The sequence below is a fragment of the Chenopodium album genome, chromosome 8, assembly GCF_948465745.1.
Source record: "Chenopodium album chromosome 8, dcCheAlbu1.1, whole genome shotgun sequence".
NCBI classification, from domain to species: Eukaryota; Viridiplantae; Streptophyta; class Magnoliopsida; order Caryophyllales; family Amaranthaceae; genus Chenopodium; species Chenopodium album.
Window position 1 is genome coordinate 66902851 of NC_137841.1, and position 27813 is coordinate 66930663.

General features: G+C 35.4%; 5 protein-coding genes, 1 long non-coding RNA gene and 2 other non-coding genes across 9 annotated transcripts; 6 read left to right on the plus strand and 2 right to left on the minus strand.

Moving 5' to 3' along the window:
• The first annotated feature begins 371 nt into the window (after positions 1-371).
• On the plus strand, positions 372-2579 carry LOC145555372 (uncharacterized). Its single transcript, XM_081617117.1, has one exon. It carries the CDS (start codon positions 372-374, stop codon positions 2577-2579), a length of 2208 nt encoding a protein of 735 aa, XP_081473243.1.
• Positions 2580-2808: 229 nt separating this feature from the next.
• LOC145555373 (uncharacterized) lies at positions 2809-4001 on the plus strand. The gene is made up of 4 exons (XM_081617118.1): positions 2809-3117; positions 3208-3414; positions 3524-3590; positions 3699-4001. Exons 1-4 carry the CDS (start codon positions 2809-2811, stop codon positions 3701-3703), a joined length of 588 nt encoding a protein of 195 aa, XP_081473244.1. The 3' UTR covers positions 3704-4001.
• A 9-nt stretch (positions 4002-4010) lies between these two features.
• LOC145556336 (uncharacterized) lies at positions 4011-5632 on the plus strand. Its single transcript, XM_081617990.1, has 3 exons — positions 4011-4252; positions 4819-5079; positions 5195-5632. The coding sequence occupies exons 1-3, from the start codon at positions 4097-4099 to the stop codon at positions 5543-5545; spliced, it is 768 nt and encodes a 255-aa protein (XP_081474116.1). The 5' UTR covers positions 4011-4096; the 3' UTR covers positions 5546-5632.
• Positions 5633-9160: 3528 nt separating this feature from the next.
• LOC145642060 (ATP-dependent zinc metalloprotease FTSH 4, mitochondrial-like) lies at positions 9161-16298 on the plus strand. The gene is made up of 7 exons (XM_081693137.1): positions 9161-9471; positions 10062-10149; positions 11012-11269; positions 12432-12677; positions 12809-12933; positions 13551-14027; positions 15087-16298. Exons 1-7 carry the CDS (start codon positions 9445-9447, stop codon positions 16011-16013), a joined length of 2148 nt encoding a protein of 715 aa, XP_081549263.1. The 5' UTR covers positions 9161-9444; the 3' UTR covers positions 16014-16298.
• A 2002-nt stretch (positions 16299-18300) lies between these two features.
• LOC145556337 (uncharacterized) lies at positions 18301-20426 on the plus strand. Its single transcript, XR_014091834.1, has 2 exons — positions 18301-18453; positions 19850-20426. It is a non-coding gene; the product is annotated as an uncharacterized LOC145556337 (long non-coding RNA).
• A 409-nt stretch (positions 20427-20835) lies between these two features.
• On the minus strand, positions 20836-20909 carry TRNAI-AAU (transfer RNA isoleucine (anticodon AAU)). Its single transcript has one exon. It is a non-coding gene; the product is annotated as a tRNA-Ile (tRNA).
• A 64-nt stretch (positions 20910-20973) lies between these two features.
• Positions 20974-21047, minus strand: TRNAI-AAU (transfer RNA isoleucine (anticodon AAU)). Its single transcript has one exon. It is a non-coding gene; the product is annotated as a tRNA-Ile (tRNA).
• An 820-nt stretch (positions 21048-21867) lies between these two features.
• Positions 21868-27793, plus strand: LOC145556338 (putative uncharacterized protein YDL057W). 2 transcript variants are annotated; one of them, XM_081617992.1, is made up of 8 exons: positions 21868-21994; positions 23752-23870; positions 24414-24496; positions 25190-25311; positions 25949-26113; positions 26416-26509; positions 27050-27154; positions 27297-27430. In XM_081617992.1, exons 1-7 carry the CDS (start codon positions 21913-21915, stop codon positions 27114-27116), a joined length of 732 nt encoding a protein of 243 aa, XP_081474118.1. In that variant the 5' UTR covers positions 21868-21912; the 3' UTR covers positions 27117-27154; positions 27297-27430. The 2 variants fall into 2 exon arrangements, with proteins under 2 accessions (XP_081474118.1, XP_081474117.1); XM_081617991.1 differs by lacking the exon at positions 27050-27154 and having other exon boundaries at positions 27297-27793.
• Positions 27794-27813: the final 20 nt, after the last annotated feature.

Sequence of the window (27813 nt, forward strand, 5' to 3'; positions counted from 1 at the left end):
AAGGATATGCCTCTTTAAAAAGTTGCCCTGAATGTGAGGCTCCACGATACAAGGAAAATAATGTGCCAGCTAAGGTTATGTGGTATTTTCCAATAGTGCCAAGATTTAAACGCTTATTTAGTATTGTTGAAGAATCAAAGAATTTGACATGGCATGAAGATAGGAGAAAAAAAGACGGTTTACTTAGACACCCGGCCGACTCTCCACAATGGATCAAAATTAACCGCGACTTTCCTGAATTTGGGGCGGAGCATAGAAATTTGCGTCTCGCCCTTGCTGCTGATGGAATGAATCCTTTTAGTAATCAAAGTTCTCGTCATAGTACATGGCCAGTCATTTTGATGATATATAATCTTCTTCCATAACTGAAAATGAAAAGGAAGTATATGATGCTGACCATGCTAATTTCGGGCCCAAAACAACCTGGGAACGACATAGATGTATATTTGGAACCCTTAATTGACGATTTGAAGATGATGTGGGAGCATGGTGTAGAGGTGTATGATGCTTATCGCAATGAAGAATTTAATTTGAAAGCATTGCTTTTTGGTACAATAAATGATTTTCCAGCGTATGGAAATTTGGCAGGTTATGCTACAAAAGGCTATGAAGCATGCCCTGTATGCCAGAATAACACATTCTCCTTCTACTTAAATCATTCACGCAAAGTTGTCTACCCTGGAAATCGCAAATTTCTGCCAGTTAACCATCAATATAGAAGGTGGAGAAAAGCTTTTGATGGGACTTCTGAAGAAGGGACTCCTCCAGTGCCGCCAACAGGAGAACAAATACTTGAGAAAATGGAGAAGTTGAATGTCAAGTTTGGGAAGTTGAATGCAAAAGATGTTCCGAGCGCTGGTTACAAAAGGAGGTCAAGATTCTTTGACCTTCCTTATTGGAAGACCTTACATATTAGACACTTCCTAGATGTGATGCATATTGAAAAAAATGTGTGTGACAATCTTATAAGTACTTTACTTAATGTGAAGGATAAGAGTAAAGATGGTGAGGCTGCTAGGCTAGACTTAGTTGACATGAAAATCAGACCCGAATTAGCACCAGCACCAGTTAAGGGCACGAATCGTACATATCTCCCACCTGCCTGCCACACTCTATCAAGGAAGGAGAAAGTTTCTTTTTGCGAGTTTCTTTCTGGAGTTAAGGTTCCTGAAGGTTATTCTTCAAACATTAAAAGGCTTGTGTCAATGAAAGACTTGAAGCTAATTGGATTGAAGTCACATGATTGTCATATTCTAATGGAGCATCTTCTTCCAGTGGCTATTCGCTCTATTTTTCCAGAAGCTGTTCGAAATGCTATCACAAGACTTTGTATATTTTTCAGTGAGATTTTTAGCAAAGAGATTGACCCCTTTAAATTGAGTGACTTGCAAAAGGACCTTGTTGTTACATTGTGTAAGTTGGAGATGTATTTTCCGCCATCATTTTTTGAAATTATGATTCATTTAACTGTTCACTTGGTTAGAGAAGTTCGATTATGTGGACCTGCATATCTGAGATATATGTATGCGATTGAGAGGTTCATGAAAATATTAAAGGGGTATGTTATGAGTGGGAGTCACCCAGAAGGTTGCATTGTCGAGCGTGCCTTAATTGAAGAAGCTCTTGAGTTTTGTAGTCAGTACCTTTCCAAAGTCGATGCAATAGGAATCCCAAAGACAAGGCATACAAAAGGGTATGAAGGAAGAGGAATAGTGGGGAAAAAAGTGGTCTCTCTATCATACAATGAAAGGCATCGAGCACACTTGTATGTACTTCACAATAGTGAAGATGTTGATCCGTATGTAGAGGAACACTTGGCGTTTTTAAGGGATTTAAATCCACGTAAGAGTGAAATATGGATAGCTGAAGAACATAATCGCTCTTTCGTTGAGTGGTTTCGACTTCGAATTGCTGATGAACTAGCTAAGTCACCTTCGCATGTTTCTGACAGACTAAAATGGCTATCTCGGGGTCCTTGTTTTGAGGTTTTATCATATTCTGGTTATCAAATCAACGGGTATACTTTTTACACAAAGGACAGGGACAAAGAAACCACTATGCAGAACAGTGGGGTGTCGGTGTTGGCCCAAGCTATGCATATCTCTAGTGGAAAAGATAAAAACCCAATATATGCGGATATAACTTATTATGGAGTCATCCACGACATATGGGAATTGGATTATAGGACATTTCAAGTTCCGATTTTCAGTTGTAATTGGGTTGATCACAATAATGGTGTGCATTTTGAGAACCCGGGGTTCACTATTGTTGATCTTACAAAAGTGGGTTATAAGGAGGAGCCATTCATATTTGCTTCACAAGCAAAGCAAGTTTTTTATGTGACTGACCCGTCAAATAAAAGGAGACATGTTGTTTTGTCATCAAATAAAAGAAATGTGTTTGGAGACCAAGATATAGATGACATGGAAGACCCTTCATTCTCATTACAATCTCATTCATTTAGCAACAATGTAGTGGAGAATGAGGCATACACAAGAGTTGATCATGGAGAGGGTATATGGGTCGAAAATGCATCAAACTCAAGTACTAAAAAGGGAAAAAAGAGTAAAAAGCATTAATTTGGTAATCATACAACCATCTGTTTTTCCCTCTTAGCCCCCAATCTTTTACTGTTATATTACAAATATTTACATATGCTTAATATGATTTTAATATGAATAATCTGCCCATGTGATTCTTTTTTTAGTGGCTTCTTTACATGTATCTGTTATTTTATCTTTGTATGAGCAGGAATTACATTAATTAACATGTTTAAACTTACTAATATATATCTCATGTCCTAGGTTAATGCCTTCTTTACATATCAATCATGAGCATGGTGATGATGAAAATAATGATGCAAATGGTCATCCTACTTATAAAGGTAAAAAGGACACAGGTCGAGGTGCAACTAGAATGGCATCATTGGTTCGAGCTAGAAATAGGGGTGTGAGATTCAATGTTCAGTGGAATGCCAATGGTCAACCTATTGGGGATTATAGTGATAAACTGATGAGTTATTGGGGAGCTAGTATCCACAAAAATGTTCCAATCATTTACCCACACTGGCACAAAGTTCCTCAAAATCTGAAAGATGCACTTTTTGAGGATCTGGAGGTAAAATTCTTTAATTAATGAGTATATATATATGTTTACATGGAGTTGTACATTGATTACTATTTACATTTTGTTACTTGTTCACTGTAGATAACTTTTAAGGTTACTGAAAGAGATAAAGATTGGTTTTTACGCAAAGGAGGGCGATGTTGGAGCAACTTTAAATCATATCTTTCAAGAAATTGGTTGTTTGATCAACAAGGAAATTTGCGAGAGAAGCCACCTTCAAAATATGATTTTATTGATGTCTCTCATTGGAAAACGTTCGTTAAAAGTCGTCTTTGTAAAAAGTTTCAGGTTTCTTTTCTCTTTTCTATAATACATGATTTATAAAGCAATTAGTCCAGACTTCAATAAACAAACTGAAATGTTAGTGATATTTTGCCATTGTTTAATGCTTGAATAGGAGAAAAGTGCAGTTAATCGAGAGCGTGCATCGAAGAATGATTATCCCCAAAAAAAAGGACGAAGAGGTTGTGCTAGATATGAACAAGATATGGTTAGTATTGAGGTATTATAGTGACATTATATAATTACTTCCAGCAAACTAAACTAAATTTTACTTTTGGTCTTAAATCCAGATTAAAAAGCTGAAGAACGATGAAGGTAAAATTGTTTCATCTTTAGGTCGTGGTGAACTATGGAAACTTATGAGAACCAACCAAGATAATATAGTTATACCTTCAGCTAAAGCCAAAGAAGTGGCTGCTCGAATTGTATGAACTTCTAATCATTTTTAATTGTTTTGGAATGTGGAATGATTCAATCTCAAGATCTATTGTATGTTTTAAATATGTTACAGGATGATCTAATGCATCAATCATCTAATGGTGAGTTTGTTGATCATGGCCGTGATGACGTACTTAGTAGGGCTTTGCAGAAGAAAGAAGGAACTGGATGAGTTAGGGCAGTTGGTGCTGGAGTGACACCTAAAAGATACTTTGGAGCATGTGACTCAAAGAAAGAAAAGATAACAGAAATGGAATCACGTATCAAATTCTTAGAACAAGAGCTACAAGAATTGAAAAAATCGAGGTTGGAGGAGAAAATGAAACATCTTGATGAGGAGATTGTTGAAAATTATAGCACCGATGAAGTAGCTTTGGAACATAATAAAACCATTCAAATTCCTGAGGTAAAAATTTCATTATTTTTCTCATTAAATTTGATTAGATTGTTAAAGACACGTGTGAAGATGCCTTATATGTAGTATAATTAAATATGTTAAAGTGATGCTGGTTGTGAAACTTTGAAGTTAAAATACATTGATATTGGTGTTGCCTTTGGAATATAAGCTTTACATTAATTTATATCGTTCTCACACTGCAACTCTTTTTTTCCCTATCATATTCTCTAGGAATCCAATACTACAACTCTGGGAATGTCATGTTGCTAGAGGTATATTGAACCTGATGGAGGTTCTATCTTCCCACCGGAACTCTTTCTAGCACTCTTATGATGAGTCTTATAAATTATATCATACATATCTAGTTGTCTAACAACAGGATTTAGCAAAATTACTAATTGAAGTGGTTAGATGACTATAAAGACAATTATTTGAACAAAATAGGGGCAAGGTATAATGTTTTAGACTCCATCCCAAAGTTCCTTACATTAGTGTTGAAAATTTTATATTGCTATATTGTTAGGTCTTAGTTGAGACGAATTATGCTAAATCAATTTTTACTATTTATTATATAGGGAATAATTGCATGCCAGTTAGCTTTATCAGATCCGAGTTATAGAGTGGTAGCTACTGGAAAGGTGCACAATGTTAACAACGGTTCTGTGGTACATAATAAATCATTACCATCGGGTTACATGCGAGTTGCAATAGATTATACAACTGAGGAGCATACACCTTTGCCCGTCCCTCTCGATGATGGTGAAGCATTCGTCCTTAAAGATGCCATAAACACAATCGTATTGTGGCCCACACATCTCATTATTACAGATGTTCCGGTATAAATCCATTTTTTTTTAATATTATTTCTTGATGATTGCCACTTTGCGTTTTTTGGTTATAAAATTTTTACAGTTGTTTTTTTTTCTGAAAAAAAAAACTTTGGATTACTAGTGTTCACAGGGTCATAAAAGTTCTTCAGATCCCAAAGCTAAGAAGACCAAAGCTTCTCCATTGAATACCATATTAAGAAATGATGAACCTTCTCATGCATCATCTGAATATCAACCACAAAAGTTGGATGATAATATTGAAACAATCCCATTCCCGGACACCCTTCTGGCTGATCTTCAAATAATGCACAAGTACACTTTGAAGATGGCTCAGAAAGAACAAATTCACATCCTTATTGACATGGGAATTCCTGGTCAAAATAATGAGATCTTCATAGGCCGTGAAGAGATTTTTCAATTTCTTGCCCAAGCAAAAATTGGTGTATGTCATATCGTAATTTACATGTCGTGAGTGTTTATTAGCTGTTTGTTTATACTGTTTTTTTTTTTGTTTTTTTTAAGGAAATATGTTTATGTTGGTTACATGATATATTTAGTTTTAAAGATCCATTTAGTCATATATCTTTCATGATGAATTCGTAGGTTATTGCATCGTCGTTGCCAAATGCTTGGTTTAGTGGGTTTATTCGGCTTTTTATGTCCAAGTGGGATATCTCCCGTAGCACAATTTAAGAAGGGAGAGATAAAGAAAGTTGAAGAGGATCAAAGAGCTCGTTCTGAATACATCAAGAATACATTATTTAAAGTTGAGGTAACTAAAGGAAGGGTCTTCCTAGCACCGTATAATGTTGGGTATGTATATTATTTTTTTTTATTATATTTGTCCATGGTGAATAATTTAAACTACTAAGAGTTGGTTTTTACCCCTTACTACATAGGATTCATTGGGTGTTGTGTGTTATTGATCCGTATAATGACATAGTATATTTTCTGGATCCTCTACACAATGAAAATAACAAAGGCACAGGAAATGGAATTGGAGATGATTTGCGTTCAATTGTCGACAGGTTAGAGACTTTTTTCAATTTCTTTTAATGAATATTGGTGCAAAATTCCTCTAAAAAGTGCCAGATTTTCATATTTTTAGGTTGAATGTATAATTCTAAGCTCATTGTCATTTTCTTGTTTTAATTTCTTATATGCTGCTTCTTAAGATTTGGCATGTGAGTTTACTCCTAGATTTCTAATGGTTTTCTAACGAACAATTTGGTAAGAAGATGCCTTGTTGAGTTGTGCAATTATATACCATAGGAGTGCAGACAATACAATATTACCTTTAGTTGTGCAACTGATGTAGTGTCAACTCTGGCAGAAATGGTACGGAGTTGGAGAATTATGTAGGAAATGTATAAATAAGGACATAAGTGTAGTGTAGCATCTTTTATTTCATCTACAATGGTCATCTCATCATCGATCTATTACTTGAAATCAAGTGTAAAATGCAAAGGTTAATTAATGCAATTTTCAAGGTGACATAATCAAGTGTGAAATGCAATGGTTAACTATTGCAATTTTGTTGTTATGCAGAGCACTCTTTGGTTTTCGAAGTGAAAAAGGATTGTTAAAGAAGATTAAAATGAGCACCAAGTGGGTGCAGATACAAGTATGTTGTATGACTGTAATTTTTGTTATATTTTACAATTTTTGAAATTATTTATGATTATTTTTTTGTCATGATTATGCAGTGCCCACGACAAAATAATGGTGTTGATTGTGGATATTACGTTATGAGATTTATGAAATAGATCATTGACCATAAGCAAACCCAAATTTTTGAAGATGTATGACCTTTTCTTTGTTTTAAACTTAATATGCCTACATTTGATGCTTATTATGTTAATCAAAATTCTTATTTTATTTATTCTTTTTTGTCCGGTCTTATTTTATATTTTGCAGTACTTTCATGATTGCAATGTCTCAAGGTATGATCAAGACCAAATTGATGAAATCCGAACTCAATGGGCACGTCATGTTCTTCTCATGTGAATATGTGGTTGATTCACCATGTATTTTAATTTGTAATAGGCCACAAATTTTTAATTTAAGAATTTTGTAGTGACTTAATTAGGGTATGTATATATTTGAATTGACATATATTGTACTGTAATTTTTTCCCTTTCTTGGAGAGTGTTACCAAAAATGACTATTAATATTATTTGTATTTTATGAGACCTTAAGACATTTATTTCATTTGGAAAACTAAATTTAGTTCTGTTCTAGATCTTGGTTAGTTTGTACTGATTTGTTTAGCTACATATTTATTAATAATTATAATTAATGCATTATATAGATTTTGAATTTAAAATATTTAACAGCGCTTTCTAATAAATGCTATTGATTAATTCAAAATAAATCAATTATGAATGTCATCAACCTTCCCACCATTTTAATTGATTTTACAGCGTTTTATACTCACTGCTGCTAAGTTGAACACTATTAATGGCGCTTAACTTAAGCGCTATAATTGTTTTAGCAGCGCATATATTCAATAGCGCTTTACAAACGTTGTGTTTTATAGAAAAAAAGCGTTGTCTATATATATTTCACAAAGGTTACCGCTTCGGCAGAATCCACCTTTTCTTTGTCTCCTCGGCAGTCGGCATTGTGGAAGTCGCAGCAGGGTGATCACACCTTTGCTTGGCTTCGGGCAGTCCCTATTTCTGGATTGGGTCAGACGATGAACGCTAAGACATACCGATGTGTGTTGTGTTATCGGATGGGTGTTCCATTGTTCTCTGTCTCGACACCGTGCTCTGCTTGCTCTCGGGTTTTTACTGGGGATGTATTCGATGACCATGCGGTGTCGTGTGCGGGCATTGTTGGTATTAAACATCGGCACAATGTTGTTCGGGATACACTTGTTGATATTTGCTACAGATCTGGGATTTCAGCAAGAAAGGAAGTTGACATAGGATTGTCTGGAGGGAATGACGGGGCCCTCAGACCTGCCGATGTGTTACTTTATTCATGGGATCGTGGTCGTGATGTATGTGTCGACTTCACAGGGTCTTCTCCTTTGACACAGACAGGGCTACCTGACTTTGTTCCGGGACGGGTTGTGGCTGATGCGGCTCATCGGAAGCGGGTTCAGTATGAAGCTCGTTGTCTGGCGATTGGATATGGTTTCATTCCCTTCTCCTTTTCTTCGCTTGGGGATTTAGAGAAGGAGGCTGTTGCGTTGCTGAAGCGGATTCAAAGGTTCTCAATGATGCAAGACATTGGGGCTCGTGCTGCAGCTCACATATTCACTAGGGTAGGCTTTGCTATAGCTAGAGGAGTGGGGGCCCAGATTGTATCTCGACTTCCCACTAATTTATTGTAGGTTGTATGACTTTTGTTTTTGAGATAATAATAATAATAATAATATTAACAATAATAATAATAATAATCAATAAGTAATAAATAATAATAATAATAATAATCATCAATAAATAATAATAATAATAACAATAATAATTGAAATAATAATACTAATAATAATAATAATCAATAAATAATAATAATAATAATCATCAATAAATAATAATAATAATAATAACAATAATAATAATAATAATAATAATAATTATAATAATAATTATAATAATACTAATAATAATCAATAAATAATAATAATAATAATAATCAATAATTAATAATAATAATAATATTATTATTATTATTATTAATAATATGTACATTTGTATATACACATATGTATAGTAATAAATAATCAATAAATAATCAAAGATCACTAATCCGTAGTTAAAAATCACTAATTAATAAGTTCAGTTCAGTTCAGTTCAGCTGAGTTCAATCAATCGGAACATGCCCTTAACATGACTATGTGTTAAACCATTTTGACCAAATCACAAAAGCAAAGCAAATCAAATCAAATTATAAGAACAATATCAAAGTGACAATGTTACTCACTTGTAACTTGTTAAGTACTCAAGCAAATGTACAAATTGGAGATTAGGACAGTTTTAATCACTCTCAAACCACACTTATAGCGTGGGCGAATATGGATCACCGACCCATTTGATTCATACCCGTTAGATATTTTACTCTTTATGCTCTGTTCATTCCAAAAAATTAAAAATTTACAAAAATCAAAGTACTTGTCTCACAAATTTCTTCATTTCTACATACATCAAGTTCTCTCTCTCCTCTCTCCTCTCTTTCCCCTATTTTTCGCGATTACTAGGCACCCAAATTATTAATTTTTTTTAATTGTAACAGATTCAAGATTTAATTTTAATTGAGGGTTTGCAAAAATTGGGGGAAAATTTTTATTGGAAAAGGGGAAGATCATTTCTTTTAGCTCTCTTTAGGAGAGAGAGATAAATTAAAAGAGGGAATAGGGGTTTAATGGCTTGGAGGCAACTTCTTAGGCAGGTTTGTGATTGAATCTTTCTATTTTATTGATACCCTTTTGTTGATTTTCTTCGAAGTCTGGTAATTTATTGGTTTTGTTGATCTTGGAACCCTAGTTTTGCTGTTTTTAGTTGATTTGGGGAATTTTAGGATTTGGGTTTGTTGAATTAATTTGTGGGTATTGATTATTTTGTTCCTTTTTTTTTTTGTGGGGTTGATTGAATTATGTTTAATTGGGTGGATAGAGTTGAAAGTTGGGGGTTTTGAGCTTAGGGTTTTCGAAATGATGGATTCTTGCAGATATTTTAGCCGGTTAGTTGGATTTTCAGTGGAGTTAGTTGTTCTTAGTGTAGCTTATCCATTTGATGATGGTAATGAAGGTTTGAAGTAGTTGAAATTAGAACTGTCAAATGAAATGGCTATGGTAATGAGTTTGAATCTTTAGATTTTGATGAAGATTGTACCTTTTTTGTGTGTGGATTGTCTTCCTCTATATGTCGATCACCTTAACTTGGAAGGTGTTTTGATTTGGGAGAAGAGTATTGATTGAATCTCTGCTTCTTTTGTTATGCACTTAAAAATTTACGATCCCATTTATTGTTTTTTGGCAGGCGGCAACACGGGAATACGAGCTTGTACGATTGAGGACTATTTCTACTAGGCTTTATTCAACTTTACGGCAGCTGCACAATGTTGGAGGTGAAACTCTTTTCTTTTTCTTTTTCTTTTCTTTTTTTTTTACATGTTACTGGATTTTGCTTTGATGTGTTAATAAAAGAGGTGTAGGATTTTGACCTAGGTGATTGTTCATTTGATGATATCTATGGGTTGTTGATAGTTGATAATCAATTATCTTATAATTGTTTGATTGTTAGTTTTTTATGCAAGTGTAGTGTCTGCTAACTAAGAATTGGACGCAGTATGACACCATGATTGAAGGAAATTGGTTTTGAATGCAGTTAGTTTGTCAAGGATTGAAATAGGAGTTGATAGTTTTTAGACTTGTATATTCATTGCTCCTATGGCTTAATTTATTTAGACACGAGTGCTGTAAAAACTAAAACCGAAGGAATCGATAATTAGATTTTCCCAATATTACCACTGCTTGACATGTGTTGGTTTTTATAGTGGGGAAAAAGGATATGAGCTTCTAGCTATTTTGTAGACAATTTGGCTTGATAGGAATGCAAGGGAGTATTTCGTACAAGTCTATTCCTGTGATTTAAATATTAGACTATGTGATTTATTTTGTGTTGCTTTTTTTCACTTCCGGAGGTATTATGTTTAAACAATCTCTGAGTGAGATCCAACTTTATTTGGTTTGTCCGGTGATAATAGTTTCTATTATGAGGATGTCTTAAGCTCTAGCATCTAAATTTTTTCAATAAGAACTTTTCAGTTAAATTTGCTTTAAACTTTATTCAGGTTCGTGTCCTGCCCAATTACTCTTTATTTGATGAAATTGTTGCTTAGTTTGTTTGTATTTTTGGCTAGATTCAAGATTTCATTTTTAGTTTGGGTGACCAAACATATATTACTAACTATATGATTTGTTTTGCAGAAAGTACACTTGCAGGATCTCAGAAGAGATATCAATCGAGCTATGTTGGCAGCTTAGGTCGAAGAGGTCGAGATGCTGAGGGAGCAAGTGATTATTTTAGGGATGTTTATCGTCGAGGTGATCCAGAAGCAGTGATTAGAGCCTTTGAAAGTCAACCTGCTTTGCATTCTAGTCCTACAGCTGTGGCCGAGTATGTTAAAGCACTGGTCAAGGTTGATAGATTGAATGAAAGCGAGTTGCTCAGAACATTGCAGAGAGGTTTGTGTTGGAATATGTGTTTTACTTAATAAGTTGAGAACAAGCTATGGTGACTACTTTCTCTTTTGACATCTCATACAATGCGTCTCTTGCCAATGGTGTCTGTTGATGAACTGAAAACTATGACTTCTCTTTGGAAAAAGACTTGCATGTTGTCCCCTGGAATATGCTCTGTTCTTTGGGAAATTTAAATTTTTTCTATGCATAATAAATGGCATTTTGTGGTTAATGTGTGTGCTTACTTTTCTCCTGACAAGTGAATAATTGTAGGGTCTTTTTTAACTTGTTTTGGTGGTCTTTGTTTGGAATCTTTGTGAGTTTCATGCATTTGGTTGTTTAATTTTCATCTCAATATTTACTTGTTTAAGTATCTATCTAGTTCTTTTATGTGGTGCCATTCTGTCTCTACTCTTTTTTTTTTCTCCTTTGAAAGGATGTCTTTACTCTGCTTTGATCTCTAATTTCACTAAGCTATTTGTCTTAGCTTTGATCTTCAGCTTTTAGTCTTGGAAGATATTTGAAAAACACCTTAAAATTATGTAAATTATGAATTCCTGCGTAGTAAACTAGACACTATGACCATGGCTCACTTGCTCATTTCATTGACCTCTTAAATTACCAATAACCTCCACCTAATAGCTGATCCTGCTGCTGGCTTGCAGGTGGAGCATTCCATCTCTGCATTGTCCTTGCTTCTCCTCAAAGTCATCTCTGTACTAATCTCATTTTCTCTATTTGTTGGCTTGATCTCTCTTTGGCGCTGTTAGATATTACTCCGTAATATGTACATTTGTTTTTGCCATCTGTTGTCTGCTGTTAGAGAGGCAGGTATTTCATGCCATATCCTATTTCCCTCTCTCTCCCTCCCCCGCCTCCCCCCCCCCCCCCCCCCCCACACCCACACAGTCACACACACACGCACATGGACACCCAAATCTCTAAGCAACAGAGGTCCTTGATACATGTGTACTACATGCACTCGCAAACACACAAATATTGGTTTTTTCTTGTGCAATCTCACAATTCATTATTATCTTGTGTCTAATGTAATTAAGTCCTATATTTTCAAGTCATTTGGTTTTTATCTATCTCAGTTATTTGTTCTCTTTCTATTTATTTCACTGCCCTCTCACTTGCTTATTTGAATTGCTAAAATCATCAGGAATAGCTGCCACGGGCCACAGCTTTTCTGAGGAAGAAAGCATGGGTGGACTTTCTGCTTTCCGCAATGTGGTAAAATCCACAAAAGATGGAGTACTCGGAACTTCTAGTGCTCCAATACATATGGTGTCTTCTGAAGGAGGGCATTTTAAGGAACAGCTGTGGCGTACTTTTCGTACCATTGCTTTAGCATTTCTCTTAATATCAGGAGTTGGGGCACTAATTGAAGACAGAGGAATTAGTAAAGGTACAGAAACTACAAGTGCTCTTGAGTACATTGGTTCAGAGGAAAAAGGGCTAGGATCTTTCTTTCTTCTAATTTTTACGGAGTAATTTGTCTTAGAGCTAATTCATGAAATCCGCCTTTTTGTATTTCAGGACTTGGTCTGAATGAAGAGGTGCAGCCTAGTATGGAGTCCAGCACTAAATTCAGTGATGTGAAAGGTGTTGATGAAGCAAAAGCTGAGCTAGAAGAAATTGTTCATTATCTTCGAGATCCTAAGGTTAGTGTTGGTGTATGTTAGATCATGTATATAGTTTCCTTTATTTGTGTCTGCTGTGAAAATCTTTTATGTTCTTTTAATGAAAGTACAATTGGACTTCTATTATATTTCCTTTACCCTTTTATCAGCAAGTGTTTTTCAGAGAGACCCATTAATGAACTGTGTTTATATCTTTTAATCTCTCATATCAAGTAGGTAAAGAGTGTATACACTTTACAATTAGGGTGTTATAGAGACTCTTCATTTTACCTTGTGTAAACTCCATATGGTTTGGACTCCTGACATTATAATTTGTTTAAATAATACTTCGTATAATACAGTTTAGTATAACACGTCTATCTGGTCCTGTTTGATAGTTTGATACTAGTAGCTAAGTCTAAATGACACTGATTAGTGATCGTGACATCTAAAAATTGTTTCTTGTGTTGTTACGACTCCTCTCTCCTGCTAGTATGAAAATGTTTTTATAGGTTTGACTCCTCTCCCGCGTCTTATCTGTACTGTACTGATAGCAAGCATGCGACACTTGTATGATGTGCAAATTTATGTTGGTATATCTTTATTATGATACTTTCGTGGATAGTTATGTCTTATTGATACATATTTTATATCTACAGCGTTTCACTCGTTTGGGAGGTAAACTCCCCAAGGGTGTTTTGCTTGTTGGCCCTCCTGGTACTGGAAAAACTATGCTAGCCAGAGCTATTGCTGGAGAAGCTGGAGTACCTTTCTTCTCTTGCAGTGGCAGTGAGTTTGAGGAGATGTTTGTTGGTGTTGGAGCCAGGAGGGTTAGAGATCTGTTTGCAGCCGCTAAGAAACGGTCACCTTGTATCATTTTTATTGATGAGATTGATGCTATAGGGGGAAGTCGTAACCCCAAGGATCAGCAATATATGAAAATGACATTAAATCAGTTGCTTGTTGAACTTGATGGCTTCAAACAAAGTGAGGGAATTATTGTGATAGCTGCAACCAACTTTCCTGAATCATTGGACCATGCACTGGTTAGGCCTGGACGATTTGATCGACATGTTACCGTTCCCAACCCAGATGTTGAAGGACGCAGACAGATTTTAGAAACTCATATGACTAAGGTATGAAATAGTAGTGAAAAATTTCCTGTTTTCCTGGAATAAATAGTTCATGTCTTTTGAAATGAAGAGCTATCATTAAATCAGAAATACAGAAGTTTGTAACATCTTGGGAGGGTGAGTGGTTTATATTGTGATATTACCCTTAGATGTTACTCCCTCTATCCACAACTATTCTCTTGATACATTGGGCACTGATAAGTATTTGAATTAATCTAGGAGACCTGTCAAAACCTGTACATGTTTACCAAACTCAAACCTGGACTGTACCCAAACTGCATGACCCAATCATGAGTGGTTTATATTGTGATATTGCCCTTAGATGTTACTCCCTCTATCCCACAACTATTCTCTTGATACATCGGGCACTGATAAGTATTTGAATTAATCTAGGAGACCTGTCAAAATCTGTACATGTTTACCAAACTCAAACCCGGACTGTACCCAAACTGCATGACCCAATCATGAGCTGAACTGGTAATAGACATGACCTATATTGCTTGGTTTATCATAATAATTTAATTAATAATAGGCCGGAATATGACTTGATTCAGACCTAACTACTCGTAACCCATGTATGCCCCAAATCAAACCTGATCCAAGCAATCCGTTTCCTATCTCATGCCAATGTATTCATAGAAGCCAAGAAAATAGGAGTAAGTCAGCTTGTTTTCTGTTGATCAATCACTGAAAAGCAATCTCTTCAATTTTATTCTTTCCTATTCTTTGGCTTTAACCTTGGGTTTTTTTAAGGTCTGAGTTAGGAATTCTGATAGACGAAAGCCCTTTTTTGATTGGATGTGGTGATTTCTTCTGCTCTGATTATCTGTTGTCATTGTGATAATAGTAAAAAAACTCTTGATTGTTAGTTAGATGAGCGTACCAAGTATAAGCTGCCTGTATATATTATTTTGCTCTTAGAATAGTAGCAATGTAGTTCTGAACTTTTGGTTATCTTGTCAGCAGTCACCAAGACACTATAGATTTGAGTGTTGATTGCTGTGTACATGCACTAATGCTATTTGTACCTTTGGGTCGTTCGACATGTCTTACTATATACAGGTGCTGAAGGGAGAAGATGTGGACCTCATGATTATTGCTCGAGGAACGCCAGGCTTTTCTGGTGCTGAGCTTGCTAACCTAGTTAACATAGCTGCTCTGAAGGCTGCAATGGATGGGGCCAAGGCAGTGAGCATGCCTGATCTTGAGTATGCCAAGGACAGAATTTTAATGGGCAGTGAGCGCAAGTCCGCTGTAATCTCCGAGGAAAACCGGAGGATGACAGCGTATCATGAGGGCGGTCATGCCCTCGTTGCTATGCACACTGCTGGTGCCCTTCCGGTTCACAAGGCCACAATCGTCCCTCGTGGTGTCTCCCTTGGAATGGTTACTCAACTTCCTGAGCAGGATCAAACAAGCGTTTCCCGGAAACAAATGCTTGCCCGCCTTGATGTTTGCATGGGAGGTCGAGTTGCTGAGGAGCTCATCTTTGGGGAGAATGAGGTAACATCCGGTGCGTCCTCTGATCTCCAACAAGCAACAAAACTTGCACGGTCAATGGTAACAAAGTATGGGATGAGCAGAGAGGTTGGGCTTGTGACTCATGATTATGATGACAATGGCCGTAGTATGAGCACTGAAACTCGGCTCCTTATTGAGCAAGAGGTTAGGTTTTTACTCGAGCAAGCATACAACAATGCCAAAACCATTCTTACAACCCATAGCAAGGAGCTCCATGCCTTGGCTAATTCATTGCTAAAGAATGAGACACTCACGGGTAATCAAATAAAGGAGTTGATTACAGAAGTCAACTCAGAGCAGAAGCAACAGCAGCAACAGCAGATAGTGGCCACTAAGAACAGTGAGCAGTCTAATCCGTCTCCGCCATCAACCCCAGGTGCCGCCGCATCAGCAGCTGCAGCGGCTGCAGCTGCTGCTGCCGCTGCAGCAACAGCCAAAGCAAAAGGAGTTGCTCCAGTGGGGTCTTAAATGTTGACTCTCTTTATAAAAAAAGATCTTTTTTTCCTTATATAAAAATTTTACTGAATCCATTGTGCATATATTTAGCTGTTAATTTCTATTGGAGGATGATGTTCTATTTCCTGTCATTCGCTACCATTTCTTGCGTGCATTTGCTGCAAGTTATCTGGTGTTTTCCCTGTATCATCAATCTGTGAGTTGGAAAGTGAACTAGAGATGTAGAAAAGCTTAGTGGCCGAAGCAGATCTGACACGTTAAGTTGTGTAGCAATATAAAGGTGGTTTATTCTCTTTGCATAGGTGCAATAACAGGTTCTACATTTCTCAATAACACTCAGTTTAAGTCGGCTCTTTATGCATTTACATTTCTCAATGTTAAGTCTTTGGAATTAGACCCTGCTTATGTTCACCTTAAAAGCTTTTTTCGCACCAGCTCAGAGTCTGAAGTCCTTGATTATCAAAGGAAAGTCACAAAAATAAAAAATAAAAAATTGTCTTTATAATTGATTCACCAATTCTTGAACACATTGACATTTGCGGTTATATTGGAATTTATAAATTGTTCAAGTATTTAAGTAGATTGATTATGGCATATCCTGACATTTGGAACTTTAGCCATGCACAACAACTTGTTCAAGAGATTTCTAGAGTTGTCTCTCTTAACCTGTTAAACGGTCTTGCTGGTTCAATGCGCTCAATGACTATGATGATGATGATGGGTTAGTCGTTCATAATCTAGTCCATCTTACCATGGATATGTCTATGAATGAAGAGGACTGGGGTGGCGGAGGTCCAATACCTTTGCGCTTGTTAAGTCAGCTTAAGAAGATAAAACTATTGAATGTTGGTAATGCCAATGATGTGAAGTTGCTAGAGTACATTCTAAGTAAGGCAATTGGTTTGGAGCGGCTTTATGTTTGCTCCCTTTGTGATGGTTTTGATGATGAATTGATGATAGCGAGGTAGATCAGTCATGGAGCCAATATAAGCCGTCTAAAATATTGTTATTGACTAGTTGGTTCCAAGGAGTTCCAAAATCGATCTGATCATACATCCCAAAATGGATGCATTGTAAAAATAACTGATAACTGGCTGCTCTTCAAGTCTCTCTCTAATTAGTCTCTTCTACATAGCAATCGTTTTATGCTTACTACAAAGTATATCTTACTGCATATGAGTATGTTCTTCCCTTTTTAACTCCGCAATAGAAATCATAGATTCATAGGTAGCAAGATACACTCGTATAAATATAGAAATCAGAGATACTGCAATGATGAGTTCATGACAGCAAGTTTGCGACACAGGAGAGATCTCTCAATCAGATTTTTCTAACACAAATTAAAAACCCTGGCAAGTGATAGAGAGTTTACACCACAGTACATACAACTCAGGATAACTCATCAAGCAGCATGAAATTCGTACTTCATGTACAAATTAAGTCTAACAGTAATGACATACGAAGAAAATGTACTGTAGTCTGCAGGATCACTAGGACTTTAGGACTTATAATTTTACATCAAGATCAAATAAAGAATATTAGTCACATTGATATTAATTGTTGTTGAAGAGCCTATATTTAACTGCAACATTACTCAACTCTTAGTAAAGAGATATATACATGTGTTACTATTCTTGGAGTAAGCCTATATACTTCAAGATCAATAAGCTTAATTACTCATATTTTTGTTCTAAAAAAAAAAAATACTCATTTTTTTTTTTTCTTGAACTTTTCTTGTATGCTACTAAACAAAGCAAAATAATTTGAACTTTCTTTTTATTGAAAATGTTTTACATTAAACCAAACGGGGCCTTAGTAAATAAGATATTATCCCCAAATATTGTCACCTTAAAGCACATAATATCACCCATTCACAAAGGTGTGCCGCAAGTGATTAGTAGTAGATAAAGTGATCAAATTCGTGTTTATTTACAAGTATTTAAGGACCAAATTGATTTGAGCTAATAAACAAGAGTGTTAAACAATTTTCATTTCAAAACCTAAAACAACAAGCAAAAGTTATAAAAACACTTAAAGTGATACAAAATATGAAAATTAACTCAAATTTAAAAACGTTAAAAAATGACCCGATTCAACTAAACCTAACTTAACCTGGAGTGACCTATTGAAAATTCTATCTTCATTGACACAATAAAATAGCACGACGAACTAGAGCCAACCCGACTATATTTTAACTAGACCTAATCCAGTCACCCGAATTGACACCTAGACCGACCCGAACAAAAATCGACGACGTTAACCCATTGAGGTGTATAGGCAAACAGGCACACATCACAAATGAGCCAGAGGCAATTGTTCCACACAAAACGATTCAGAAGTGAGACCTCCCTCATATTCACTTGTCAAGTTGTCATCATATGCTCAGAACAACGCCGGCAAATTGATTTTCCGGCAATCTTTCTCTTCTCTTCCGACTGACGAAATCCTTCTGGTAATCTATCCCTATATCTGCCTTCCCCTCATTTTAGTATTGAATCATGTTTTTGTGCTTAATTTTGAATGTAATATGTTAACATTATTGAGAAAATTTGAGCATCAATTAACATTTTGTTCTTAAATTTCGAAAAAATTCTGTATTTGATTGTTATATTGTAGAGCAGCAAAACCCTAAAATTGATGCATATTAGAGATGTCTATGATGCAGTTGAGTTGTTGTAAATGTGAAATATGAAGGTTTGAGGGTGATTCGTGAGCAAATTGTGGATTATAGATCATGAAATAAGTTCAATTTGATTGAATTTGTTTATGAAGTGTAGAAATGTGGATAATTGGGACTTGTTTATTTGTGAGATTATGTAGTAGACACTAGGAATTAGGAAATGGAAAGTTGAAGAAAATTGCAATCTTGCAAAGTGGAAAGCTGAACAATTAGGTTGGATTCTTGTTACTTTTAGATCAATGTAAAAAAAAAGAAATCGATTCACGGTTTTAATATTATCCAGTCCAGCTAGAATGTTGAATACAAATGTATATTTGAATTAGGTTAATGGAATTAGGATAGAATTGTTTTCTATCTTTAAGGGAATAGATTAATTTTAACAGGATTCATTGCCTCTTACATAAGATTGGCTTCTGATGAAATTATAAATGGGGTTTTTTTTAGGTGTGTATTATCTGTTTGATTTTGATTGTTGGTTGAACATAGCTCTTTGAATTCCATAATGTTTGTCCTGATTTTGGCAGATATTGAATTCCAGAATGAGTATATTTATATGTTGCATAATTTTCCACCTGAAAATTCCACGTATTTTTTATGTATAGACTAAGCTGTGAAAATACCGTCTTGTAGCACCTGTCACGCTCAGTTATGGAACTCAGTGGAACTTGTTGGGCAAAGACAAGTGCTACAAATTATTTTTCCTTCCGTAACCAGTCTTATGTTAGTCTGTTAAAATGTTTTGTAAGTAGTTTCAGTTCTTGTATATGCTTAAAAGTGTCAAATCAAGCATCTATATTAGAGGAGATTCTCTATTCTGTAATGTGTCAATGTACGACTTGGAAAAAATCTTACAAAGTAATTCACTTACTGGTTAATTCTCATTAATTTTGGAGTGTATAAATAATTATCTAGAACTACTTGATTGTTTAGAGCTAATGTTTCTTTGCAAGCCATAGATGTAATGTAATACATGGTCAGGTTTCATTTTTGAATGCTCATTAATTTCCGAGTGTGAATTGCACATAACAAATACTCCATATAAAAATAATGAGGATATATAGAAATATACATATAGCTGAACTGAAGCAGCTGGTTTTTCTAGTCTATCTCAAATCCTGTCCAATGTGTTGTTCAATATGTTCACTACAGACTAATTCTTCATTGTCAGTTTTGGCTATGCTATGTTAGGTGTTAAAACTCTTTCAGACATCAGAATACTTGCAATCCCAACTCCAAGATGATGCATGACACACCAAATCCGGCCATATCATGTAACCCCTCAAAAGCAATTTCAGAACCTTAGGAAACTTGTGGTTTGTGCTAAAGAGCAGAAGAACGGAGATGAAAATGAGATAAGCAAAGAGCCAAAACCCAACAATGAAAATGGTACTGAGGCCAGTGACGATCAGCAGACACCATTATTCAAGCTGAGATGGACTGATTTGCTGCTGGATCCAGATCCAGACAATGTATTGGCTGTGGGCTTGACAGGTCTGCTTACATGGGCGAGTGTCCAGGTGGTGTGGCAGCTGTTAGCTGTCTCATTGGCTATCGTAATTGCTGCACTTAAGTACTCTTTTGTAGCTGCTCTTCTTATTTTCATTCTCGTCGCCCTTCTTTAAATGCAACAATTGTCAAGATTCCTTAGCTTGTGAAATGTACATTTGTTTGATGGCTTGTAAACGTTATTGAATTGTAAATGTGATTCATATTATATGGTAATATTGGAGAAAATTTTATCAAAAGGTCTTTTTGAGGCACTATAAATAGGTTGTACAAGGAAAACATACATTGTAGTTTTGATCTCCATTCACATATTAATTAGGGGATTTTTTTTTTTTCCCCTAAAACTCCAGAACATGTACATTCTTGCAGAATTATAAGACTACATTCTGCGCTTTCATTTTTTATTTGAGCTGATCTTATAAAGTGCTCTGTCATGAGCTGATCTTCTATTTTAGGCAGGGCATTCAAGATTGATATATTTTTCAAGAGCTGAAGGACTCGTTCGAATCAACTCTACATAGAGTAATAATAACACAACTAAAAAGATGTTTGTGTCAAGTCGTGTAGTAAGATTGTTTGACAACTAATTCGAGACAGAAGGTGTGCTTGCAGGATCAAGCATAACTAGAATGCGTGAGCAAAAAATATTGGCCCATGCAGGGGTCGAACCTGCGACCTTGGCGTTATTAGCACCACGCTCTAACCAACTGAGCTAATGGGCCACAATGTTAATAGTGTCTATGATAAAAAATATAAATTTAATTCATAAAAGTGAAAAATATAAATTGGCCCATGCAGGGGTCGAACCTGCGACCTTGGCGTTATTAGCACCACGCTCTAACCAACTGAGCTAATGGGCCTTGGATGTCATTATTAATTCACTATTTATAATATTTTCAATAATAAATTGTTTATGTTATTAATTAGTTCAACTTTTCAAGTGAGGTTTTTTTTTTTTTTTTTTTTTTTTTTTTTTTTTTTTTTTTTTTTTTACAAATTTCAAGTGAGGTTTTTTTTTTTTTTTTTTTACAAATTTCAAGTGAGGTTGATCTTGAAGAAGAGAGCAGTTGATCGAATTTTTGAATGCAATCACAAATACAATGATAAATTATAGACACCAAAAATTAGTTGTGAAAGCACAACAAAGATAGAAGCAATTGCAGATTCAAATAAATGAGATGATATTAAGTCTTGGAAATCAAATTTCAAAGACAAATCAATGTATTATATGTTGATGGTGATACATCGTTAGCCTTTTTCAAAGAGTTCCTTAACTTGCCTTATATTTAAATTTGTTCTTGATTTCTTGCAACAAGTAACACCAAATCGCACTTGACATTGCCTAGGTCATAAAACATTACCATCCAAACAAGCAAAGTAGAACTCCTATTTCACCATATAATGTTTGTAAGTGCAAGTCTTATAACCACCTATTCGAAAACCTGATTTTTTTTACAACCTGTGTTCGAGAAGATTCCCCAATTCCTCGGAAGCAGCTCGATCTTACATGAGACTTGGGATATTTCCCACTCTTCGCTCATCCATTCTACCCGCTTATCCAGACGTGGATATCCAATCCAAAATCTTAAAATCGGATTTTGGGTCAAATCATTTTAACCCCGAAAAATTACAAATTTGCCCTAAGATATTAGAGATTAACTTGTATTTCTCATCTTTTGCTCAACCTCATTTCTTCACCTTTTCTCCTCCAAAAATCTCGCTAGTATGGCTGATCATCAACCCAAAGACTCTAATTCTTCCGTTGGGCAAGATAATGCTGGAATTAATCAGCCTAATCATTCTCAACGTAAGTAACTTCTAAATCACCTTAATTCTTACTTTAATCTTAAAATTTGCAAGCAAATGATGATCCTGCAAATGGGTTTCGGATTTATATTGAGAAATTTGTGAGCTTTTTGTGTTTTCAAATTTATGGGGTTTGATTTAATAATCATTTGTATAAGTTGAATTCAATTTTAGAAAATTTAGTACTTGTATTAGTTTGGGATCATAAAAACACATGCAATACTTGCTAATTTGATTGAAGATATGATCATAAATTCAATGCTAATTGAAAATTTTGTGAAATTAGAGTCTTTATTATGTTACAATTGACAATAACATTTTCAATTTACCTGGGTTTGGCTATAATTGATGATATGTGATGAATTTGTGACTGATTCAAAATTTCAAATTGTTGGTTTGATTCCTCTTTGTTGGGCTTACATTGTACTTTGTTTAAGAGTTTCATTTACTATGCTTAAGGATTAAGGGTATTGTTCCAAAAATACCAGATGATACCTGAGACGAACTCCGAACTCGTTGATAGGCGCTAGTCTAATGCCTGAATTTGATATTGAGTAGTTTATCTGTTAGAAACGAGGCTTAGAGTTTTCTTGATCATTTTAAGTGAGTGAATAGATAGTGATCTTACTGATCTTAGATTTTATTATAGGTTGGCAAGTGGTGATTGTTAGTGATTTAGCTCTTATATAAATCTAGTGTTACTTTCCATTCTAATATGATCATGGGTGGTCGTAGTCGTATTACATTGTAAATTGTTGATTCATTAACTTTGAGACGACAAAAAAGTTAGCTGAAAACATAATTAGTTCTATAGGCGGCTTAGAGTTTCTTGTAAATTGAGGATAATAAGGATGTGGTGTGCGAAAGGCTGGAAGCAACTTGATCATGTTAATCATTTGAAAGTTATGAGTCAGGAAAATGTCCCATGACAGAACTTAGTGATAGTATTGCTTAAGTTTGATAGTTTTGCTTAAGTTTATTGTTGCTTAATTTCTATGATTAATAGCTTGTCGTATTGATCATTAGGTTCTTTGTATTTGAACTCGGAGACTGCTAGGGAATATGTGAGAAATCCAGCTTTCGATGATGAAATTCCATGGAGCTTTAGCTTCCTTTGATATTTAATATGGAGCCATACTGGAACAGGAAGTAAATGGTATATGGGGGTAGGGTTTGGTCACCATTAAGAGTTCCCGCGGAAGGAAAGACCCAATCCATAATTGAGTTTTTATCTCATCATTCTAGACAAAGTTTGTTTTATAACAGGTGATGAGAAAATATTTTGAGTAATAGTAATGGGAAAATGCTGGTTATTGGCTAGAGAAATTAAAAGCAATAGTAGAAGTTAGACCGTGAAGGAGGCCAATGCTGAAATTTAGTTTCAACCGAAACAAAGTATTGGAGAAAGAAGGTTGTGAATGACTCAAGGAGTTAAGGAAACATAATGTGGATGTCAAATTCTTGGAGTAGACCTAGTAAGGATTATACATGGAAAAATGACTTTCATTAACAAACAAAGACTAAATCTACTTCATGGTGGTTAGGAATAGATTGCTCTAGTTTCTATAGTGCTCAAATAAGTTTTGGGACAAGTTTCTAAAATTTGTTCTATTTTTCATTAATATACAGAGTTTTTTTTTTTCCCTTCTGTTTATTTTATTGTGCTTTGAGTCCTGATCTTTAGTATCAGTCATATGCTCGAACACTATTGTCTCTTCTTTCTTGCCATTGAAAATTCTCTACTATATTTCTATGCAGGGACTGTACAAACTAAGGTTGTTATACCAAATCATCATGGTGAAAAGCTAGTGGGGATATTACATGATACAGGTTCCAAGGAACTTGTAGTTGTGTGCCATGGAATAAAGTCCATGAAGGTAAGTATTTGTTACCATAAGTAAGACTGCCTATATTTCAAGTTGAACCCCATTGCTATAGAATGCAGAGCCTATTTCCTAAACATTGCTTTTAAAGCCTTTTGCCATATTGCATTGTATTTTCCTCATCGCTTTAAGTGATTGCCTACTGAATGTTGTACAGTGAGACTTGTTCTTTTGTGGCTTGAAGTCAATCATTGATCATAGACAAGAAACATTGTTATGCCTTGATGTTACTTACTCAATTTTACATGGTCAGTGCATCATTCATGCTTGTGTCTGTATTTTTTCCTGCCACAACTGGCATATGTTATGGGTTAAAAAATGCATCCTGGATAGTCTTTTATAGAGTATCATGTACAGGCTGTAGATGCAGAAAGGCTTATAGGCTTCATGTCTAAGTTGTGGTATTAGTGTTGTGCTGGGTGGTAGACTGATATGTTCTTGACGGACTAGTAATATTGAATTGCTTTGTTGTTGTGTTTAACTGAAGAAAACCCAAATTTGTTGGATATACAATAAAGATTCTTTAAATGATTTCAGGAACGCATTCCCATGATAAGCCTTGCTACTGCTATAGAAAATATTGGAATGAGTGCCTTCCGCTTTGACTTTGCTGGAAATGGGTGAGCCATGTGAACTCATTATACAATTTGTCTATTCTGACAATAGAAAATAAGAGAGATGTATCCAAAGAATGAAATACTCCCCCTTCCCTCAGCAAAATAAGCAGAAATATATTAGCTATAATTATTACACATGCTTTGGGCCTTTTGCAGTAAGAGTAGAAATTTCATGTATAGCAATTGCAACTAATAGTGATTTATATTGTCTGGAAATCTTTTGTGAAGATTCTTTGATTCCTGTGAATAAGGTTGTTTTATCTTAATTGCTTCACACAAAGATGATAGAAATCTACTCTTATGTAACATTTGCTTGAAATGGCTAAAAGCTCACTCTGCCTTGCACCCTTCTTAATGCAAAAAATTGTTTATATCCTATGCGCTCTACTTTATCATTCTCCTCTGGCGTAGGAGTTTTTAGACCCATACTAGCTACATTGTTGAAAGGAAAAATGCTTACAACTGTCGCCTGTATTGTATTTGTATAAGGTAATGTGGCTTTCTAAATACTGCATTACTCTCTTTTTTAATCAGGACTTAGATACACAAATGGGGCCTTGAAATTTAAGTGCAATATGCCAATAGCCCAATATGGCAATAAGTGAATCACTAACTTACTTAGTTGGTACATCTCTAGGTTGAATTTGGCAAAAGTTTTATGTAGATGACTCATTGATTACTGTGCTCTCTTTGTAGCGAAAGTGAAGGTTCATTTCGATATGGCAACTATCGCAGAGAAGCTGAAGACTTGCGTGCTGTGGCCCAACATTTCCATGGAACTGGCCATGTTATAACCACGATCATTGGTCATAGTAAAGGTTTATATGCTACATGCCTACATCTAATATCTAGACTTGAGTGCTAAGAAAAATTGATGTTGGGTATGGAAGGACTTTGCTTTATTATTGCTAATTTGACGAAGCATATTTAAAGTCTCCTTTTATTTGAGCTATGGAGTTTTATAGAACACACAATACAGGGTTCGGGAGTACTTTATGGATGTCACATTAATTTAGTATGAATAACTTGCATTGTGTACAGCTCAACCATATGCTTATAGGATTGGAAGTTGCGGATATAGTAAATGTCGATCTCAGCTCTGCTAAATGGTACCTCCTTATCTTCCATGTGTTGGTCGTAAATAGTCAACCTTGCATTTCAGGGCCTGTGTGTTGGGGTGAGGTACTGGGGGGGGGGGGGGGGGGATCCCTTACGATCCAATGCTTCATCAACCTGTTATTAGAACATGTAATTATATTGCGGGAAGTCTTGGAACATATTAAAAGAGCATTTGTAACCTATGAATATACTGTCATGGCTCTTGAGCTTTCTTTGTTTTACTCTTATTTACTGGGGCTAGGTTTTTGACTTTTTAATTTCTATTTTCGCTGCTCTATTTTGCTACTTACAAACAGTATCATAATTTAACTCTGGGATTAAAAAAGGTTCATGCAGGTGGAAATGTGGTGCTGCTGTATGCTGCTAAGTACCATGATATTCATAGAGTTGTAAATATCTCTGGCCGCTTTGATCTTGAAAAAGGCATTGAGGGTCGCCTGGGCAAGAATTTTCTGGAAAGGATTGAGAGCACTGGATTTATCGATGTTTATGGTAAAAGTGGTAAGTTAAGGTTAAACAGTGTTCAAAATAAAGCGATTTTTGTTACTAAAATCTCTTCTATTTCTTTGTAATTGTTGTCCTGTAATTGCTCATGAAACATCTTTTTTTTACATGCTTCCCACTCCCTACTATGCAAGTTGGAGCTAGATACCCTATCTTTTAGCTTTTAATACTTGTATGTATCATGTTTTACTTTCTAATCATCGGAAAGTTTAGTGTTTACAAAAACTGAGTGCATACTTCTTGACTTTCCCAACCATGGGTAACACTGAAGTTCACTGAGTAGTGATATCTTGTTGCAGGAAAGTTCCAGTATCGTGTAACTAAGGAGAGCTTAATGGATCGTCTATCTACGGATGTTCGAGCAGCTTGCCACTTAATTCCTGAGAACTGCAGGTCAGTTATGGCTCCGTTTATATCAGCAATCGAATCCTAATTTAGATTAAAGGGTCATTAAAGGTTGTCTTTCGTTACATCAGTGTATGCCTTTTGATTTCCTATTGTCTCCTTTACTTTAACGTGAAATGGACTCTAAGATCCCACACTAGAGGTGGATTTAGTATGCAACTGAGCTCTGAAAGTTTAGTGCAGTTGTCGGTGACAATGGTTGTAAATCGATATATTTAAGCAATTAGCACAAATTATGGAGAGAGCAAGTACTGATCGACTTGCCGGAGCTTAAGCGTTCAGACTTTTCTTTTATTCTTTGATGTTGTACAGATGGTGCATATGTATAATCTGCCTACTTACCATTTACCAAATATCATCTTTAAAACGTCTGAAATTGCTGTCATAATATTGTGAATCCGTGCAGTTTAATTATCTAAGACAACTTGTTACTCTTGTGTTGAGCAATGATTAAACTGCTTGTTTACATTCCTGGATTTGTTGTCACTGGAATGATGGCTATGGTTATCGCACTTACTTTTGCTTCAGGTATTGGAATTTAGGTGTCTTGGTCACTGTGGAATTGTGGATACATTCCTGGATTTGCTGTCACTGAAATGATGGCTTTGGTTATCATGTTTACTTTTGCTTCAGGTATTATTAGAATTTAGGTGTCTTGGTCACTGTGGATACTTCAGTCACATGTGGTTAAAGTTTAAGGTTCTACTATATCCTCTATCAAAGACTGGTTGGTGTTTGATAGATCTGCTAATGCAATAATAGCTCTTCCTTGCAGGGTTTTGACTGTTCATGGTTCCATGGACCAAATTGTACCTGTTAAAGACGCCTTGAAATTTGATAAAAACATTACCAATCATGAGCTTCGAATTATAGAAGGGGCTGATCATGAGTACACCTTGCATCAAAAAGAATTAGTACAAGTTGTTCTAGATTTTATCAGAGATCAAAATCAATGCAATGATGGGATGAAGCATTCACCATCTCATGTATGAGGTCGGCTTTAATGGTTTTTTTACAGCAGAGGATGCCTACTGCAACAAACACCAGGAGGCAAAAGGGGTCAGGACATTGAAGATTCTTTTACCACAATGTTTGTTTAGTACACCAGGATCTAGAATCAGGGAACAATAGTCTATGGACTATGGCTCATGACCTGTATTACTCTGTATGTATTTTTCCTTCAGGATAATTCATTGAAACTTTTGCACATTGTATGAACATTTTTCCAAACTTTTCAGGAATTATTGAATTTATAAAACTAGGAACTCTATTTTTAAGAAACTACTGTTTAC

Excerpts from the sequence above, each read along its gene's own strand:
- LOC145556338 (XM_081617991.1), top strand. The coding sequence starts at position 21,913 with ATGGCTGATCATCAACCCAAAGACTCTAATTCTTCCGTTGGGCAAGAT. Across the intron at positions 23,871-24,413 it reads ATGGAATAAAGTCCATGAAG|GAACGCATTCCCATGATAAG; the intron begins GTAAGTATTTGT and ends AAATGATTTCAG. Across the intron at positions 26,510-27,296 it reads TTAATTCCTGAGAACTGCAG|GGTTTTGACTGTTCATGGTT; the intron begins GTCAGTTATGGC and ends TCTTCCTTGCAG.
- LOC145642060 (XM_081693137.1), top strand. The coding sequence starts at position 9,445 with ATGGCTTGGAGGCAACTTCTTAGGCAG. Across the intron at positions 9,472-10,061 it reads GGAGGCAACTTCTTAGGCAG|GCGGCAACACGGGAATACGA; the intron begins GTTTGTGATTGA and ends GTTTTTTGGCAG. Across the intron at positions 11,270-12,431 it reads GCTCAGAACATTGCAGAGAG|GAATAGCTGCCACGGGCCAC; the intron begins GTTTGTGTTGGA and ends TAAAATCATCAG.
- LOC145555373 (XM_081617118.1), top strand. The coding sequence starts at position 2,809 with ATGCCTTCTTTACATATCAATCATGAGCATGGTGATGATGAAAATAAT. Across the intron at positions 3,118-3,207 it reads CACTTTTTGAGGATCTGGAG|ATAACTTTTAAGGTTACTGA; the intron begins GTAAAATTCTTT and ends TGTTCACTGTAG. Across the intron at positions 3,415-3,523 it reads GTCTTTGTAAAAAGTTTCAG|GAGAAAAGTGCAGTTAATCG; the intron begins GTTTCTTTTCTC and ends ATGCTTGAATAG.
- LOC145555372 (XM_081617117.1), top strand. The coding sequence starts at position 372 with ATGAAAAGGAAGTATATGATGCTGACCATGCTAATTTCGGGCCCAAAA.
- LOC145556336 (XM_081617990.1), top strand. The coding sequence starts at position 4,097 with ATGGAATCACGTATCAAATTCTTAGAACAAGAGCTACAAGAATTGAAA. Across the intron at positions 4,253-4,818 it reads AAACCATTCAAATTCCTGAG|GGAATAATTGCATGCCAGTT; the intron begins GTAAAAATTTCA and ends TTTATTATATAG. Across the intron at positions 5,080-5,194 it reads TCATTATTACAGATGTTCCG|TGTTCACAGGGTCATAAAAG; the intron begins GTATAAATCCAT and ends TTGGATTACTAG.